This window comes from Phyllostomus hastatus, unplaced genomic scaffold (genome assembly GCF_019186645.2).
Source record: "Phyllostomus hastatus isolate PE091 unplaced genomic scaffold, TTU_PhHast_1.1 phas_scaffold_182, whole genome shotgun sequence".
In the NCBI taxonomy this organism is placed as follows: domain Eukaryota; kingdom Metazoa; phylum Chordata; class Mammalia; order Chiroptera; family Phyllostomidae; genus Phyllostomus; species Phyllostomus hastatus.
In genome coordinates, this window is record NW_025334013.1 from 14,988,308 (window position 1) to 15,006,964 (window position 18,657).

The 18,657-nt window shown below is 51.7% G+C and overlaps 1 protein-coding gene across 2 annotated transcripts in view; it reads right to left on the minus strand.

Moving 5' to 3' along the window:
• STPG1 (sperm tail PG-rich repeat containing 1) overlaps positions 1-18,657 on the minus strand; it is a 37,505-nt gene that overhangs the window by 11,000 nt on the left and 7,848 nt on the right. The window contains exons 3-6 of one of the 2 annotated variants that reach the window (XM_045859236.1): positions 14,350-14,451; positions 9,914-10,084; positions 5,421-5,529; positions 297-462 (exon numbers count right to left, since the gene is read on the minus strand). In XM_045859236.1, coding sequence (XP_045715192.1) covers positions 297-462; positions 5,421-5,529; positions 9,914-10,084; positions 14,350-14,451 — 548 coding nt within the window. Of the gene's footprint in view, positions 1-296; positions 463-5,420; positions 5,530-9,913; positions 10,085-11,747; positions 12,056-14,349; positions 14,452-18,657 lie in introns of those variants that run through there. The other variant, XM_045859237.1, reaches the window with a different exon arrangement.

An 18,657-nucleotide genomic window follows, 5' to 3' on the forward strand; every position in this document is an offset into this window, starting at 1 on the left:
ACAACAGGGTTATTATGATAATTGAACGAGACATTAAGTTCCTGGTACATAGTAGTTGCTCAATAAAATCATGCTTTCAATACCACGAGACATTAAGTTCCTGGTACATAGTAGTTGCTCAATAAAATCATGCTTTCAATACATACTTACTGAGCACCTACTATGTGTCAACAGGTATCCTGGAGAGCAACCTGGCACAGTGCCCTGACAAACTATGACTCCCCTTCCTTTTCCACCCATGTTGGGGTCCCTCCCAGAACCACCTTTCCAAAGAAATCAGAAAAATTGAGACTCACGGGATGACAGTCTTTGTTGGAATTTTGATGTGCTCATTCGGGTTGTAATAAGCGGGTCCTGGGCCTGTTGACGTCGCTTTGAATCCACGGCCAGTTTTTGATTTAAAACAGGACATTAACACCTTTGGCGATGGTTTCACAAGGGATTCGTTGATATTATAATAACCTAAAGAGAAGGAAATGTTAACACAGAATAAGAAACTCATCTCAAATAAATAAAAAGCCATACCTCACACCAAAGGATACGTGGAATGACTGTGAGGCGACATCGATCCAAGATGATCACACGGAAGGGCCGCCGCTCAGGAAGCATGAGCCACTTGCATCACATATGTAACCCGCCCATTAGCCCGGCAATATGCGCGTTATCGCCTCCATTCGAAACACGAGCCATCTGAGACTCAGCGACATCAAATAATTTGCCCAGAGACATTCACCTAACCAGGGACTAAGCCCAACTTCCTCCTCTATACAGTAAGAAGAATAATTCTTCCAACTACAGGGTGGTTATAATAGTTGAATAACATTTTAGGTTCCTGGCACATAGTAGCTATTTCATAACTATTTTGCAATCAACAAATATTGATTGAACACCTACTACGTGGGCCCAGGGCCACCTGTCTCCAAAGCCCATGCTTTCCCACCATGCCCTGTCTCAGGAAACTGTGACAGAATAAAAGTAATCTGACTGTGCTCAGCCTTCCAGGAAGAATGGAACTGTCTGAGCTGGGATGCAGAGGAACAGTTTCACCCTAAGTTGTCCGTAGCCCTGTCGCCGGGGGTAGGCGTTGTGCAGTCCAAGAGCAGTGCTCGGCAGAAGCCTGGAAGACATCTGCACACCCAGGCTCTGCATTCCTCAGAAGTTAAGAAAATGATCCAGCATAATGGAAAAGCTCTGAGCACCAGGATGCATGTCACAGCAGTCCCTGCCCCATGAGGAAGGGTAGCCTAAGTGTCTACAGCCCAATCTGGCAGAACGTCAGCCCTGAAGATGATAAATATGAGAACCGTTAAACAATGGAATTCTATGCAGCAGAAAGAAAGAAGGAGCTCCTACCCTTTGCAACAGCGTGGATGGAGCTGGAAAACATTATGCTAAGCGAAACAAGCCAGGCAGTGAAAGACAAATACCATATGGTCTCACCTTTAACAGGAACCTAAACAACAAAACAAAAAAACAAGCAAAATACAGTCAAAGACACTGAAATAGAGGACAGGCTGACAGTGACCAGAGGGGAGAAGGGAGGGAATTTCAGGGGAGAATGGGAAGGGTTTGCAGGAACAAATATAAAGGACACATGGACAAAAACTGGGGGGGGAGGGGAATGGGAGGGAGGTGGGAAGGGATGGGTGGGTGGACTGGGATGGGAGTAAAGGACAGACAAATGTACTTGAACGATGATTAAAATAAAATTTTAAAACTATATATGAAAACCATAAGGCCACATGGCCAAGTTTCGGAAAATAAAGGTGAGCGAAAAAGTAAAATAAAGCCTGAACGTCTATATGTTTTGTGGTGACATCTGGGTACAAATGAATTAAAACAGGCAGGCACCCAGGAAAGTGGAAGTGATTACGAGGTCTGTCCAGAAGGTATCCAGCCATGCAATATGAAAAATAGAGGCATTTATTGCAGAAGATACAAGATACAAGAAACATTGTACATAGGGCAATGACGCCTCACTCCCCTTCAAAGTAGGCACCTTGGGACCTCACACAGTTCTCCTAATCGCCATCAGCTGCCCTGTCGTATTTTCCTGAATCTCACTGATGGTCTGAAATCTCTTCCCTTTCAAAGGTGATTTTAGTTTTGGGAAAAACCGGAAGCTGCAGGGTGCCAAATGCGGGCTATAGAGGGGCTGAGTCATCTGGGTGATTTGATGTTTCACCAAAAAACTCTGCATGAGATGTGATGCACGAGCAGGCGCATCGTCATGACGAAGCTGCCAATCACCAGTTGCCCATAGCTACCGCCTTCTGAATCATTTGAATAGTTTCCAGTGAGGAATGTTCAAACTTAACACAGATTCACTGCTCTACTCAGTCAGTTTGAATGCAACGACCACACAGTGCACAAGCTCACTCAATGGCATCTACCGCCACCACTGACTAGAACAGTGAAGTCATCACTGTTCACGCATGCACATTCCAGTCCCCCCTCCTTGGCTGCCAGGTTACACTGATGTGGTGCAAACTGTTCTTGTTATATTAACAATGGCTGGACTTGTCCTGGACAGACCTCATATATAGTGGTGGCATTCTGGGCACGGGGGGAGTATTCCAAATTTTCTAAACATTGAAAAGTTAATTTTGTTTTAAATAAAATGTACTTTTCATTGCACAAGTACTAAAAACAACATTACTACCCGATTAGCAAGATTTTACTTGGATGGTCATAGCCAGGGACAGTGAGGACAAGACACAGTGCCTCATAGGAGCAGGAGGACAGACTGTTCCTGTGCTGAGGGCAGTTCGATCACAAATAGCAGAAATGTGACAAATGTCACATCCCTTTTGACTCAGCAGTTTTACTGTAAGCAATCTGCATGAGGAAATAATCTCGATTGTACACAAGTTGTGAACGACAGGGACGCTTGCTGCCGCTATATTTGTGTCAGTGATCAGTTTAAAACAGCCTGTGCTTCCTTAGAAGGCATGTGTGCCTTAACCTGAGGTTCGCCATTCCATGGAGTACTGCGCATCTGTTTTAATAGGCTCCGGTTTCTCTTCAGGTCGTATAGACCTTTCCCTCTTTATTATACATCTGTTTTTTGGGGTTTTTTTCTTCAAATATTTTATTTATTTATTTTTAGAGAGGGAAGGGAGGGAGAAAGAGAGAGAGAAACATCAATGTGCGGTTGCTGGGGGCCGTGTGCCCTTACTGGGAATTGAACCTGCGACACTTTGGTTCGCAGCCCGCGCTCAATCCACTAAGCTATGCCAGCCAGGGCTCTTTACTTTACATCTGTTTTAAACATGATGTTGTAGGAGGATTTTTAATAACTTGAAAAGATGTTCCCCACATATAGTTAAGGTTTTTTTAAAGCGGATGTCCAGCCAGCAGCATTTATAACATTGGTTTATGTCTGTCATGTTATCTTTCTGTTTCTTTCTTTCCCCTCTCTCCCTCTGTTCCATCTCCCATTTACCCCTACCAAAAAGGTTAAAGCAATGCTCGATTACAAAATGCTGAAAGGCGGAAGTAAAGAAAAAAGGTATTCCTGCCCCCACGGCTCAGAGAGGGCCGAGGGTGACGTTCTGGCTCTTGAGGGTCGTGGGACTCTGTCTCACACCGCGGCGGAGCTCCTGCGGCGGATTCAGTTCTGGGCCCCACGTTTTTCGGATGACACTTCATCAGAGGCATTTCCCTCTGTGGCTGGTGCATGTCAACTTTAGAAAAGCCGACCAGCGAACGGGGGGAGGTGAGCGTTTTGCCCAGGCTTGAGGGCGGGGCAGGCCGACCAGGCCCTCAGCCCGGGCAGGGCCCTGGGGCAGCGGGTGTCACAGAGCAGGGGTGCCACCCTTGCTCACGTCTGCTTTTGTTCCACCACGGGGGAAGTGGGGCCCCAGCATTGCTTCCAAAGGTCAAAGCAGATTTTTTCTGGCAGGCAGCAGGTTGGCCAGGCTCTGGTCTCTGGCAGGCGGAGGTGGAGGAGGTGTCTAAGGCACCAGGCAGGCCTCAAACCCACTAGATCTGGGTTCAAATCCAAAGGGACCCTGGGCTCATCTCCTGCTTTCTGAATATCATTTTCAGCTGTAAAGTGGGTATAAAACAATAGTGATAGCTCACACCTTCTGATCACGTGCTCTACAGGGGTGGGGGTTTGGGGGCAGCAATGAGGCAATGAACGTCAAGCCTCAGACACACAGGAGTTTAACAGCTACTGGTGCTCCCTCCCCCCTCCCATTCTCTGGTGTCAGGGGCTGGGGGCCCCTCAGGTCCCCTCCCAAGGGGCAGGCACAGGTGGTTGGCTGTGGTGCCCACACCCCTGCTCCCTGGCAGGCCCCTGGCCAAACCCCAGGGACACTGGCTTTGTTCTCCTGTGTAAACAAACAAGGCGGGGCTGTGGCCCGAGGATGAGGTGAGGCGGGGAGCTCCGCAGTGGTTTAGCCTCCTAATTAGGGCTGCTTTTGTTATTCTGCTGCAGACTGATCTCAGCTCTAATATGGATTTGCCTAAATCTGAAATCTGACGTGCACTGCAATTTCATCCACACCCCCCTCCAAGAAGCGTGACTGCCGGGGCAAACCCTCCTGTTCCTCCTGGGGCCCCTGGGGCCCAGGGGTCCCTTGGGGTCTTCTGTCCCCATTAGAAAAAAATCTAGTAGAGTGAGTGCTTGTGGGTTGCAGACCCCTCTGAAAACTTTTCCCTTGGGTGGGCAGGTGGAGGCGGGGGAGGTCAGGGGAGGCCGGGGCACCAGAGGGGCGCAGTCACGCCTGGAAGACACTTGCCAGCGTGCCCTCATGTGCTCCCCAAGAAGTCACACCGGAAGGACAAGGGAACAGTCTCCTCAGTCAGACACCTCTGGCTTAGGTTGGCCAGCCATGTGGCGCTGAGCAAGTCACTGCCCCACTTTGAGCCTCGTTTCCTCACCTGGATGGCCGGCCCAGGGGTGCGGACTGTGAGGACGGGTGTGGGAGGGCCGCAGGGAAGGTGCTGGGCAGGGAGTGGGTGCCCGGCAATCGGGGCTGTTTTCCTCCCCTTGGGGGCCTAGACGGTGACCTCGCCTCCAGGCAGAGGAGGAGAGGAGTCCTGCAGCTGAGTGCCCGGGCACTGGGCGTCTTGTGCCCCCAGCGGTGGCGCCTGGAGTACGGGAATGTGCACACTTCAGAGGGGAGATGCCACTTCCCCACCTGGCTGTCCCCAGAAAGTGTGCCCGGTGGTAAGAGGGGAGACCAACCAGGCTGCTCTGGGGACATTCCAGGAGGCTGCCACCCTTCCCTGAAAGGGGGACAGCTGGTCTTTGCTCCGCCTTCTCCTCTCGGTTCAACACCTGCCTCCACCTCCACCCCCACCCCCCCAAGGCCTAGCTCCTTGCAGAGACCCCCTCAAGAAATGGGTGCCCGCAGCTCAGATCTGCACAGGAGCCCTTAGGTCAAGGCCAGTGCAAGGCGGCTGCTCACCTGGGGCAGGTGCTCTTTCAGCAGCAGTGCAGAATCCTCTCTGGGTTTTGGACACGAAGCCGGCCCGGGCACTGACGTTGTTCCTCTGCTTGCAGCACGAGACGGAGGCCTGGGGAGACAAACTCAGCTTGGTGTGCCCGGTGCCTCCCCTCCTCCGTCTTCATCACCGTGCCTGGGCGAGGGTCACATTTGGGTACAAAACCAAATTCACACGTGTCCTTCTCAGAGCATACACTGACATGAGCGGAAAGGCCACATGGACGGTGCCTCCCCACCACGCCAGCTGGAGCAGTCCTCGAGCCGGGGTCGCCCGCACGCGTCCTGCGCCCCAGAGCGACAGCCTGCAGGCCAGGCTCCCAGGCTCCCGGCGCCACGCACAGGGTGGGCGGCCCTGCACACAAAGTTTAATTTCCCTGAACTTGAATTTGCTCCTCTGTAAACGGCTCAGACCATCCCTCTTCTACCTGACAGAAGTCCCTGGAAATCATCTACAGCAAAGTGTTTTGTTTTGTTTTGTTTTTTCAAACTGTGTAACGCTGCACATGCAAATCATTTTCGTTGCTTTCCCTGGGGTTCTCACTCTTTTAGAACACTTAGCCCCCCACCCCGCACCCGACTCCCCACCGTGCAAACAGCAGGCTTTGGGGCACACTCGGAAATCATGAGCCGTAAGGTTACAATCGGATTTGTAAGCACAGCTCTTGTCTTGATTTTTCTGGACTGACCAGAAATTAAGAATGTTGGTCAATCCACACACTATACATTTGAGAGCGTCCAGTGTGCTGGAACTCTAAAAATAACAGAAGGAAGGAAAAAAAAAGAACCGTGAGATCTCTCTTATGTTACACATGAATCATAAATATTTCAAATGCCAATTCGCAGTCAGCCTCCTGGGATCGTTAGATAAAGCATACCATAAAAACTGTTCCTGCGACGGCTGGGAATATTTACCGAATGAGTAAAAATATTTGCTGGGGCCAGGATGGGTTGATTTTCTGTGATACTCCTTTGTCAGAAAAATGTTTCTCAAGAAATGCAGATGGCGTTTTGATTTTGTGTTGACAAAGGTGGAGGAATTCGGCGTTTCCCAGGGTCCTGATGGCTGGGCTGCCTGCAGAGCCGGCAGACAAAGAGATCAGATGCGCGGGCTAATTACTGGACACGGGGAGAGGAGCCAGGTTGCCGGAGAGGAAGTAATAACAGAACCAAGGAGAAGGATTCCAGCGGAGAAGTGGGGAGTGCGGCGGGCAGGGGCAAAGAAAGGCCCGGGCAGACCTCAATGCACAGTGTGGCTAACAGGATTAGCGCATTTCTGCTCCTGGCCGGGCGGCGCAACCATTGTTCTCTGGTCTGAAAACAGCCACCTGTAGACCCAGCACTACTGCAGCTCTCCGCCCCCCCACCCCCCCAGTCAGAAAAGCAGCGGGAAAAGAGGGCATTTTTGTACACGCTGAGTGTGTGTCACTGGGAGATTGCACCACTGCACCAGGAAGACAGCTCCATGGGCGGCTCAAAGACAGCGAAGCTGGTTTACTGTGTTGCGTGGGGGTTTGGGGGGAGTGTAGTTATGTAGTTAAGTAGAAAATACAAGCCCTGGCTGGCATAGCTCAGTGGATTGAGCGCAGGCTGGGAACCAAAGTGTCCCAGGTTCGATTCCCAGCCAGGGTACATGCTTGGGTTGCAGGTCATAACCCCCAGCAACCGCACATTGATGTTTCTCTCTCTCTCTCTGTCTATCTCCCTCCCTTCCCTCTCTAAAAATAAATAAATAAAATCTTAAAAAAAAAAAATAAAATACACATGAAGTGTGGACAGCACAACCTGACGCTGGAGAGGGGAGGCGAGGAAGAGACTAGGAAAGAAACCACGCCTGGTGTTTGATGGTGGTTTGCTTTGGGGAGCAGAGCTTTAAGGGACTTCCACTTTGTAGTTCATGGGTTTCTATAATGTTTGAGTATCTTTTATGATGAGTGTGTATTATTTTCAGAGCCACATTAAAATGGTAATGAACAAAAAAAAACCCATGCACCTAAAATTAATCGGTTGGCAGAAGGACAGAGCTGACTTGGGAAATGGTCTTTTCTAGATGAACAACTGTACACTAATTACTGGGGAGTTACTCCTTTGATGTTGTCAACATTTATTGCGGGCTTACTGAATACCGGGACCTGCGCCGGGCATTGCAGCCAGGAAGCTGGGTGAAGGAGCGCACCACGGGGCGGGGAAGCAGACACAGGAGACACGAACTGCCTCTGCGAGGAACGCAAAAGGGACGATGGCCAAGAATCCTCACCATTGCTTCATTATCAGGCCTCGACCTCGCTCCTGTTAACATAGCAGCTTCCTAACTGGTTTTCCAAAGTGCACTCTCAGCCCACGCTGCGGTCCAGAAAGCTGCTGGAGGGGGCTTCTTAAAAACTACGCCGCCGGATGACGTCATCCCACACCTTCTAGCCCTCTCCAGGGCTTCCCAGTACACAGAGAACAAAATTTGCACTCCCTCCAGGGTCTTCAGAGCCCCGACAAACTGGCCCCTGATCCCCTGATCCCCTGTCCTCCTAGCCAATGCTACTCAAACTACCTTCTGGCAGCTCCCCAGGGGCGAGGCTGTTTGCTGTCCTGGGACTGTTGCATGTGCTGGGCCCCCAGCTCCAGCTCTCCCTTCAGTCCTTGGGTCCCAGCCTCAGAGCCCTTCCTGACCACCCAGGATACAGTGCGTGTCATCGCCCACCCCTCACACATTCTCTCTTTCTTAGGCTCCGCTGTTTCTCTCTCTCCCAGCTGGGCACCATGCGCAGCTATTGTCTGTTCACTAGTCCTTGCCTGGAGCTCCCCAGTGGGACCTGCGCTGCATCAGTGGTCTGGCACAGGGCAGCCGCGGAACCCGCGAAGGGGTGCCCAGCAGGGCTGGGACGTGGTGACTCTGACCACCCCCCAGCTTTGTACCTCGGCCTCCTGCCTGAGCTCACTGACGGGCGAAGGGTCCCTTCGAGCTGGGCGACACTGGGACAAGTCCCTTGACCTCTCTGAGCATCAGTTTCCTCTTCTGTGAACTGAGAATAAGAGAACCCACTGCATGGACTCTTGCGAATGCCCCGGAGGATGAGTGCGCGACAGCACAGGGGCCAGGCAAAGTGCTTCATCGTCATCGTCACCATCTTCAGGCTCTGATTACCCCGGGGGAGGGCTCTCTGGGGTTGTGCTGTCAACACAGTAGCCATTGGCCACAGGTGGCCTCTGAGCAGGGGACACACAGCTGGTCCAGGTCAAGATGAGCTGCCCGGTGGTGTCCGATGGGTCCTAGCCTCATTAGGGTGACGCCCTCCGTAAGTTACATAACTGTCTAGTCACAATATTGTACGCCTGAGACCAAGATAAGATAATATTATATGTCAACTGTAGTTAAAAATAAATCCTTTTAAAAGGTGTGCTTCAAACATAAAATATACACTGGATTTGAAAAACTTAGTATTCTGGAAAAATGTACATCTAATTAATAATTTTATATTGATTAGATGTAATATTTTGAATATACTGGGTTAAAGAGAAATTATTATTAAAATTAATCTCACCTGTTCCTTTTTACTTTTAAATGTGGCTACCAGGAAATTTCCAATGATGTATGTGTCTCCCATCACACTTCTATTGGATGGTGCTGGCCTGGCGGCCACTCACAGTGCTCTGAGCACATTGTGATTGATTGGTTCTGTCACAGAAAGTGGGCGGGATCTTTGTGGCCAGAAAAATAAGTACTTATAAATATTATAGAAGAAAAAGGAAATGAAAAATAAAGTATCTGAGACCAAAACATTTTGAAATATGGCACAACAATACTGATACCTCACGCACGATTTATGCCTTATGTGTGTTAAGTGCTCAGCCCAGATTACCTCACTTACTATTTGCATGAAAGCTATGGGCTAGACATGTGTCCCCATTTTACAGATGAATAAACTGAGTCCTGAAAGGTTAGGGCACTTGCCCGAGGCCACACGGTTAGAAAGTGGTAGAGTCAAGATTTGAACTTGTTTCAAGCCACAAATTGTATACCATTCTGCCTCAGTGATTGCAAAGTGATCACAAACGGCAGAGCACTACTCTTAAAAAGCTGGATTTTCTGATATGGAAAGATAGAGGTTCATTTTCCTTATAGGAATCTAAAAATTAAACGAACAGCGTCTGCAGGTAAAGCGGTAACTGACACGCTCCCTGTCAGAGGGGCGAACGCCGGCAGGAGCGACTCCGGGGAGTGTTTTCCCGGGCAGCCGTCCCCCCGGGCTCCATGCTGGCCTCCGCGTGGCCGCAGTTTCCTCTGGGTTCCGTAAATTCCCTCCAAGGGTCTTGCACCAGCCTCATGGACCCACTGGGTACCCAACAGATGCTGCCTGGTTTACCAATGGCATTAAAATACTATTTCCCCCAGTCCCTGCTTCTTTCGTTTTAGTGAACCACTCCTTCAGCATAGGTCTAGTAAGCGTACACAATGTTCTTACATTGTAATGGTTTGGTGCAGGAGTTTCAGTTTTGAGAACTTTCCCAAAGCTTGGCAACTGGAACATTCTGGAATAGCAATTGCTGAAGTCTTTCTTGGAGACCAGACATGACGGGAGAGTGTATGCATTAGCTGCCGGATACTTGGAAACGACGGTGTCCAGTCGGGCACACTGCGGGGAGAAAGCCAAAGCAGTCAGCAGTGTCACGTGATGTGGCCCCACAGGGCAGGTGTCAGAGTGACGGTGCCCAGCCCCGGGTCTGAAGGCGTTTTACAAAAGGTCAAGCTCGAGCAGGTAACAATAATAAACTGACATCAGGCTTTGAGGATTTGCTCTGGGAAAACACAAGTTCAGACCTGTTTGAACTTCTGTAAACTAACCAAATTACTCATCTATGTTTAGGACTTGGCAAAAATAATTTTGCCATAGACGCATTTTCACCCAATCCTGCTTCAAGCCACTTACAGCTGACTCACCACCAGCTGTTGGGTAATTTATAAGATGGAACCTGTAGACTTTCTTCTTCCAATCGGAGCTTTCCTTCTCCTCAGAAGGAAGCACCTGCCTTATTTCTAAGGTTAAATGATCTGAATTGTCTCAACAACGCGTTTGTTTCTCACGTCTTCTGGGTCCCAGGCTCCAGAGAGACTGCTGTCCACCGCACCTCCTGTCCCCACCTCATTACCGATTCCATAAAACGCTGCAGTATTTTTGCTGTCTCAACGGAACCAATTCCACTTCTTCCAGGAAGCCACAATAAACTACTTTTAGTAAAAAAAAAAAAAAAAAAAAAAGCAAACAGAATCAGTCAATGTTTGCCAAATGAAAAGGGACAAAAGCCATAGAAACTAGGTGATAACATCACTTCACCCTGGGACAGTGTGGCTAGGGTTGGAGCGCAGCGAAGCCCCATATCTCTCACTGTTTTCTGGCTAAAAGCTGAGGAACGTTGCCCCGGGTTCCCTCGGCTCAGCGGGGTGAGAGACTGCATGAGCACAGACAGTGAGGGAGGTGGTGGGAAGGCCCCCCTCAGCTCCTCTGGCTCTGCTTGGTGGCAGCTCCGCTTGGCTACACCTCTCAACACCAGGTTCAAGGACTCCCATGTGTGTGTGGGGATGGGCCTCCAGGAGCAGGACCATTCTTGTCCAGGGTCTCAGCTGCTCAGAGTCTACGCTGGGTTTCAGTCCCACCTCCGCCTTCTCCCGCTTGTACGGACTCACTGATGTTCTCAGAAGTACGGGTGCCCCAGCCTCACACTCACTCCACCGTTGCATTTTGTTTATTTATTATTTATTTTTAGAGACGGGGGAAGGGAGGGAGAAGGAGAGAGAGACAGACATCAAGGTGTGAGAGAAACATCAATCAGTCGCCTCTTGCACATGCCCCAACCGGGACCTGGCCACAACCCAGGCGTGTGCCCTGACCGGGAATCGAACCGAAGACCTTTTGCTTTGTGGGACCACACCTAACTGAGCCACACCAGCCAGGGCTGCCTCTGCATTTTGGCCAATAGTTAACTGAGCAGTTCTCATGGGTTGTTGCGTGTACTCCTCAGGGCAACCCTGGGTAGTGGATATTATGATTACCCTCACCGTTTACATGAGGAAACTCAGCTTCCTCAGCTGGTCAGGCAGCAGAACCAGCATCCTCAGCCAGGCAGGCTGCCTCCACCATGTGACATGGCCCAGGCGCCCGGCTCCGAAGAGAGCGGGTCAAGAGGAGCAAGAGCAGCACGTGCGGTCGGTTACGAGAGGAGCAGCCGATGAACAGTGGGAGGTTTTAGTTCAAGAAGCATCACTGCCCTAGTCTCCTCTGCCCACTGAGATCCGCATACCTTTGCTCTTTTTTTTTTCAACTTCCATGGAAGGAGGGGGGTGAGGTCAAAGCCTCCTCGGTGGTGCCACCCGAGCCACCCGGCAGAGTGGGCAAGCACGCGCTTCCGAAGCACCATTTCCCAGGGTGCGTTCCTTGGCACGCCAGCTCCAGAAGGTAAGGTCACGCTGGTGGCGGCGGCAGCTGGGGCAGAGCTTGCGAGTCAAAGATATTTGCATATCTCATTCCGTGCTCCCGTTGTGAAGATTCATGGTAAACACTGACATATTAAATGCTCTGAGATGGTCTGCAATACAGAAACCTGTCCAGACTTCATTCAATTTACTGAACCATAGAATCTTTTTGGCCTAGAAAACCTAATTACATACAGTTTGGGAAAGACTGTTCTAAAACATTCCAATTAGAGGTCGTATTTTGTAAAGCATTGTACTTTGTCTCGGAGCATATAGCTGAAGTAACACTCCCTCAGCAGCCTCCCTGCCCCTGGCTTTCGTTTAACCGCCAGGCCTGTGGCCTCTGCTGTGGCCACACAGCACAGGCCACACACACGGCCTTTTCTAGAACCACTCCCGACACCATGCAAACATGGAAAGGCCATCAGAGTCCCCTCCCACCTGCCTCGGTTACCTCCCTAGTCCTGTGAGTAATGCTCAAACGGAGATGCGGGACAATTCATGAAGTTCATGTATAGTGTGGACGGAGCGGGATGACAGGTCCTCTGAAAAGGCTGGGTGTCGCCGCTCCAGGACTCACCAGGAAGTGTCTCAGATTTACAGACCCGGAGTTTTTTTTGGCCAGCCCCACCCACGGTGGCCCTCCTGCTGGTGGGACCAGTGTCAGGAAGGCAGATTTCCCCCTGAGGAGGGCCACTCTTGACTCCCTCAGAGTCGTCAGGTCCAGAAATGGAGGAGTTGCTAGAGGCGACCGTCACTCAGAGGGGGTGCGGTATGGAGCTCAAAGCCGGCTCAGAAAGGAACCAGGTCAGGGTGGGGCCCCCCCCCACAGATATAAAAACTGAAATGTTTATAAACACTAATGTAAATTCTCACATCCATCAAGGAGGAGAGAGGAAGCCTGAACAGCCCAGTGTCTGCCTTGTTTTGGGTTTGGCTTGAATTTTTTCAAGATCTGTAAGGCCTGATTCGATTCTGTGGTCCTCGGACCCGCGCGTGGGCTGCGGCTCCTCCCCACAGCGCCACCGCCTCCTTTGGAAAGTTACTGCACGCAGAGCCTCGCCGGGACTGGCCACGTGCGTCCTCTGATTCAGCCCCTTCTCTGGCACCACGTGGGAATGGGCAGTGCCACTACTTGGCAAAGGAGTTCACAGAGAAAACCTAGGTGTTGCAGGAAGTAGTGTTAGTGACTCAGGTGGTAACAATCATAACATTTAACCTGTTTACAATGCTCTGCAGTTTCAAAGGGTTTTCCACTCCTGCCAATGTGGAGGTGCCCAGCGCCTCCGGGGCGTCTCCGCTTTATGAGCCGACTCAGCCCAGGAGGGCGACGTGCCGGAGGTCACGTCGGGGGACCCACAGCAGGGAGCCGGGGTCAGGTCTTCGGTCTCCTGTCTTGTGCCAGGACATCATGACACAAGGCACTTCTTTCCCTCGTCGCTTTTGAGTCTCTTCACTCTCGGCGCTCAGGGCAGACACCGAGGTGGAGGCCTGTTGTTCTGTGCGGTGCGGGGCCTGCGCAGCCTCGGCGGCGTCGGCGGCGCTGCTGACGCGAGGCAGCTTCGGAGCCGGTGCGCCCCCGGAGCACGCAGCTCCGCCAGATTTGAATTCTGATACGTAGCCCCATCCAGTGCGTCTTCAATGGTGTGTGTGTGTGTGTGTGTGTGTGTGTGTGTGTGTGTGTGTGTGTGTTTGAAAATCAATTCCAATGTCAGGCATCATAATACATTTTTGCAAGAGATTATTATAACTTTTAAAGGGAAAGACGGCCTATGTGTTTTGTTAATACTAGGGTTTGGGTTTGCTTTCTTTTTTACCTTTTTACTTTAATCAGTCTTACCCTTTCCCTTGCTACATCTTTTTTTTCCAACTATAAATATTCAAATAAAAGCTACCTCTGCCCAAGCCTGGCCAAGGACGATGACACTCCCTAGAGCTGCCTGACTGTCAGCCCTCCACGGAGATGAAGAGCCACGGCTGACAAAGAGGAGAAACAGGGAGGGGAGGAGCATTGCTAAATGTGAGGCCCGCTGCCTGCCTTCTTTTTGGTCCCGACGGATTTCTCAATCATTTGAATAATCCAATTAGTCTAAGCAGTGTAAAGCATCACATTAATGCGAGGTGTATAATAATAATAGCTTTTCTCTGGTTTGCCTAAAAGTCTCAGGAAGACATTTGCTTCGTCTGCTCCATGACAACGACAAAACTGATTTTGGATGATTAGGTTCCGGCGATGTGTAGTGATGGGGGAGGGGGGATTAAAGACACGGGCTCTAACTTACCCGCATGAAACCTGGGGAGGCGTTTACCCTCCTAGTTGGAACCACGGGCCTTTGGACAGAAGGCCCCAGCTGTCCAATACGCGATTATGCAACGCATGAAGGGAACCACTGATCGGGTACCGCCCGTACTCGAGAGAAGGGGGCTCACCATGGAGGGAAAAGCGCACGTCCCTCTCTTGGACAGCGAGACGCTGTTGGACACCGGAGACTGGTGAGTGACGTTGTAGAACCCAGGACCCGGGATGTCATCCTGAAAGGAAAGAGTGCGTGGCGTCACCGGGACGCGTTCGGTTCCAGGGTGCTTCTCCCCAGGCCCCACACCCATTGACGCTGAGCCTCGCCGTAATCCGCCAGGACAGGCACCGCCCCCACGTCACCGTGCCAGCCGGGCTCCGCACCCGCTGACCCGCCCAGCTGCCGAGACGGCCTCCGAGCGCTGGGGCTGGGACCCCCAAAGCCCTCGCTCTTCCTGCTTACTGTGTGCTACATTGCTGCTGTTTTTCCGCCATGGGAGAAATGAGCATAAAAGGGGATACTAAGGGTGGCTGAGGTGCAGGGCTGCGCACGTCGGTTGGGTAAGCCGAGCCCACAGGGAGGGGAGGGGAGCGGAGCCGATTCCACGCAACCACACCTCACCTGACTCAGCTTCCTCCTCAGCCTTTCAGAAGAGAAATCAGGGAGTGTTTCTGTTTATGAAGCAAAATGAAACGAAAACAGCCTTCATCCCGAACGAGGCCGCTTCTAACTCTCAGACAAAAAGAGGCAGGTGCACGGGGCTCAGGTGCTGAACGACACGGTACGTGAGGGATAAATAAACAAAAGTTTGATTTCGAGGCTTATTCCTGCCGTAGCCGCTGATGGAACCTTCCTCTCCTCGCCCATGCTCGTCACCAGGGGAAGTCGATGTTGACAGAGGCTGGCCCAGCAAGGAGCGTGAAATGATAAGGATGCTGCTCTGTCTTGAGGGCCTACTGGGCGCCGACGCGGTGCCAGGGGCTTTCCAGAGCTTGTCTCATTAAACCCTCCGAGGCCGAAGGGACTACTGCCCGCGCTTAACAGACGGGACACTGCAGCCTGTGGAGACGAACTTGCCTACGGTCCCCCCGAGCTCAGTGGCACCTTCGGGTGGTGCCTGAATCAGTGCTAAGCGCAGGGTGTACACTGGTCCTTTGCCGTGGGGGCACGATCGGGCCCGCTCTAAGGAGAAGGAGACCCAGAGACACGGAGTCCGCAGCAACTAAATGACGACCCCAGAGCTCACCCTCTCCCACCTCGGCCACGCGGGCTCACTCTGCTGTCTGTGCCGTTCCTACTCCCTTCCCGGGGGCAGAGCGGAAGCTCATGGTACCACCAGGGCCTTTAAGGACTCTCCTCCGTTCTGGCCTGAACAGTATGTGACTATGATTTCATATAAAACATAAGGCCATTTGCACTATTAACAGGTTCTTCCGTGCCAAATTTTAAATGCAGGGCATCCTCAGAGCCTTGCGGATGGGGGCAGGGGAGCTGGCTGCCGTCTTGTACATGAAGATGACCCCTGGGGGACAGGGCAGGACTGGCTGCCGGGGAGAGCGAGGCGGCCGTGGGAGATGCAGCACCACAGGGGTCACGAGCGCCCCAGACCCCATTCAGAGAAGCCCCGGCACGCGGGGGGTGCAGATCGAGGGGCTACAGGAAAACAAGGAAGAGTTTTTTTCTAGGGGCGCTATGTGCGGGCCTAGCATTTATTTATCAAGGGGTCACTGTGTGCTGCGCACTGTCCTGAGTACTTTCCACGCACTGGCTCCTTTCCTCCCCGTTTGGAAGATGAGAAGCAGGGGCTGAAAGAGGTTCAGGCCCAAGGTCTCAGAGCCAGTAACTGTCAGAGTCATAATTTGAACCCAGGCAGTCTGAGTGCAGAGTCTGCTTTCCACACTGAGTGTGCAGGATAAAAGAACACACTTTCACTGGGCTAAGAATCAGGAATTCTTGTTCCCAGGGCCGCTGCTAGCGGAGACGACCTTGAACCAGTCCCCTCCCTAGACCTAATTTCCCTCCTTTGTAAATCAGAGATGTTGGACTAAATGCCTTTGGGTGCCTGTGGGCTTTCGACGTCCCCAAACCAAGGGAAAGTTGAAGCAGAGACTGTGACTATGACTCTTCTAGGTTCATTTTGTTTGTTTTGCTTTCTTCTCCTCTAGGTTTAAGGAGTGAACAGTGAAGATACACATCCCTACCTCCCAGCCCATCGCCACACTCTCAACATGGCCATCAGCCCAGAAGAATTTTCCGGGCCCCTGTAGTGTTGGAGGAGCTAGGGTTGCCAGATAAAATACAAGACCTGCAGAGCTGCCCACGTGCATTTGAATTTTAAATACACTGCAAAAGCTACTTTGGTATAAGTATTCCCGTGCACTATTTAGGACACATTTGTAAAATAGTGTCTCTGTTAATAGTGTCTCTGTTAATAGTTCTGTTACTTGTCTGAAATTCTAACTTAATTAGGAATCCTGTACTTTCGTTTTGTTAAATATGCGACCCTACTGGGCCTTAATCACATTTTAATTCTGCACGTTGCAAACTGGTTTGAGTCCAGGCCAGATAAGAAGAGGAGAGTCGCTCTCCGCCTGGAGAGGGAACTGCGGCCTGTTCGCTCTAACGGATGCCCGAGATGAGTGCTCCAGGCGGCAGCACATGGCAGCCTGCGAGGGCGACTGTTAACACTCCAGAGGTGAGAGTCTTTACACCACAGAAATTGGCAGATGCTACAAATCAGAGCTTTTCCTGGTGGAGAGGAGAGCTAATGTACCAGCTTGCCAGCTTCACGTGACGCCCACGTAGGCTTCTAAGCTGTGTGAAGGGAACTGTTCAGCTGCAGAGGATCCAAGCCTTCTCCCAAAACCGCTGGAGACAGCTCTCTGGGAGGGCGAGGAAAATCCTGAGCTAACAGTCACGTGACTAATGCCGTGTGACGCGGGGGAGCTGAGGGCTGTCAGAGCACAACCCAGAGAACAAGAGCTCAACCTGCCACTGGCATGCACTTGGCCAGCCCCGAAGTCTCTTGGCCAACACTACCCCACAGGGCAAAAAAAACAAATAAGCCAACAAAACAAAACTGGGTGTGGGGAGGGAGAAGGGGCGAGAACTGTTTCTGTGGGCTCTAGTGAGTGCCTGCTGAGCTCTGCTGACAGCAGCCATGGCTACTGCCTCCCGCACCTGCCTCTCAGCGTGACAATTAAAGGAGTCACAGTGTGGAGAGAGATCACAGCAGTGCCAGTGTGTGTGGCCACTGTCATTGTCACTACTACTCTCTGTGTCACCCACGGCAGCCTCCGTGGACCTTCCCTGGCGCGCTGCAGACCTCCAGGGTGGTCTGAGCGAGGGTGACAGGTTGATGCACTCCCATCTCCCACCAAATGCACGAACAGGGGTCACGTCTGGTTGCAATGCACTGTGAGAGCTCATTGGAAGGATTACAGTCCCAAACAGGCAGCCGCTGCATGTGCCAAGGGTGAGACGCAGACCTACATTCACTTGGCCTTAGGGCAGGCTGAGAGAGGGACGAGGAGGAGAGGAGAAGAGGGAGCAGGGCATTCCCTTCTCGCCCCAGAGATCTCCACGGGCTGTGGGAGGGATCACTGCCCCACAGCCTGGAGCTGCAGATGCCCGCACACAGCCTGGACCTCCTAGTCCTGCTGGCATAGATTTTGTCCAGCTCATACTTCGTACTTCGGGTGGAGATAAAACGTGCACACCCTCTACCTTCAGGCCAAGCAGACGGCGATCAGGAGTGTAAGACTGGCTTGGGGAGTTCAGAGGAGAGTGTACTGGCCTTCACCCAGGGGAGCCGCTGGGGTACAGCGTCTGGGGACCAGGAGCTGCGGCCTGGGATCGTCCTCACTCTGCCTGGACCCTGGCTGCACAAGTTACTTAACCCTCCTTGTGTCTCAGGGTCATTATCTGGACAGTGGGGGCAATGATGGGAGGCAACTCACAGGGCTGTGATGGGGACTAAATGCATTCCCCAAAGACTGCAAAGGTCTTTGAGGGGAGCCCAGCTCGCTGCAGTGCCAGCCGGTGCCTGCTGTTTCTGGGGGTATGCCCAGCAGGCCCCTTAGCAAGGCCCTGGGACTGAGGCAGAGAAGCCAGGCGTCCAGAGCGGGGCGCTGTGGCTCTGACATGCAACCGAGTGCACACTTGGGGTGCTTATCCCCTTGAACATGGTGGCCTGTGCAAAGTCAGCTTATTTTCATTTAAATATCCCTGACATGCAAAATACCCCCAGTCCGGTGTCTTGGGTGAGTTAATGAGTGAACAGTATTAACTTCATACAATTTCACAAAACTTCACCGGCTTACCACTTGAGAGGGTAGATTGACCGTCAGGCTGTGTATGGAATTGACGTGTATTTTTTAAGTTGTGCCCGGCAGAGGGTGCGGAGCCCACATCCTACCACTGCTTGTTTATTTGAGCCCAG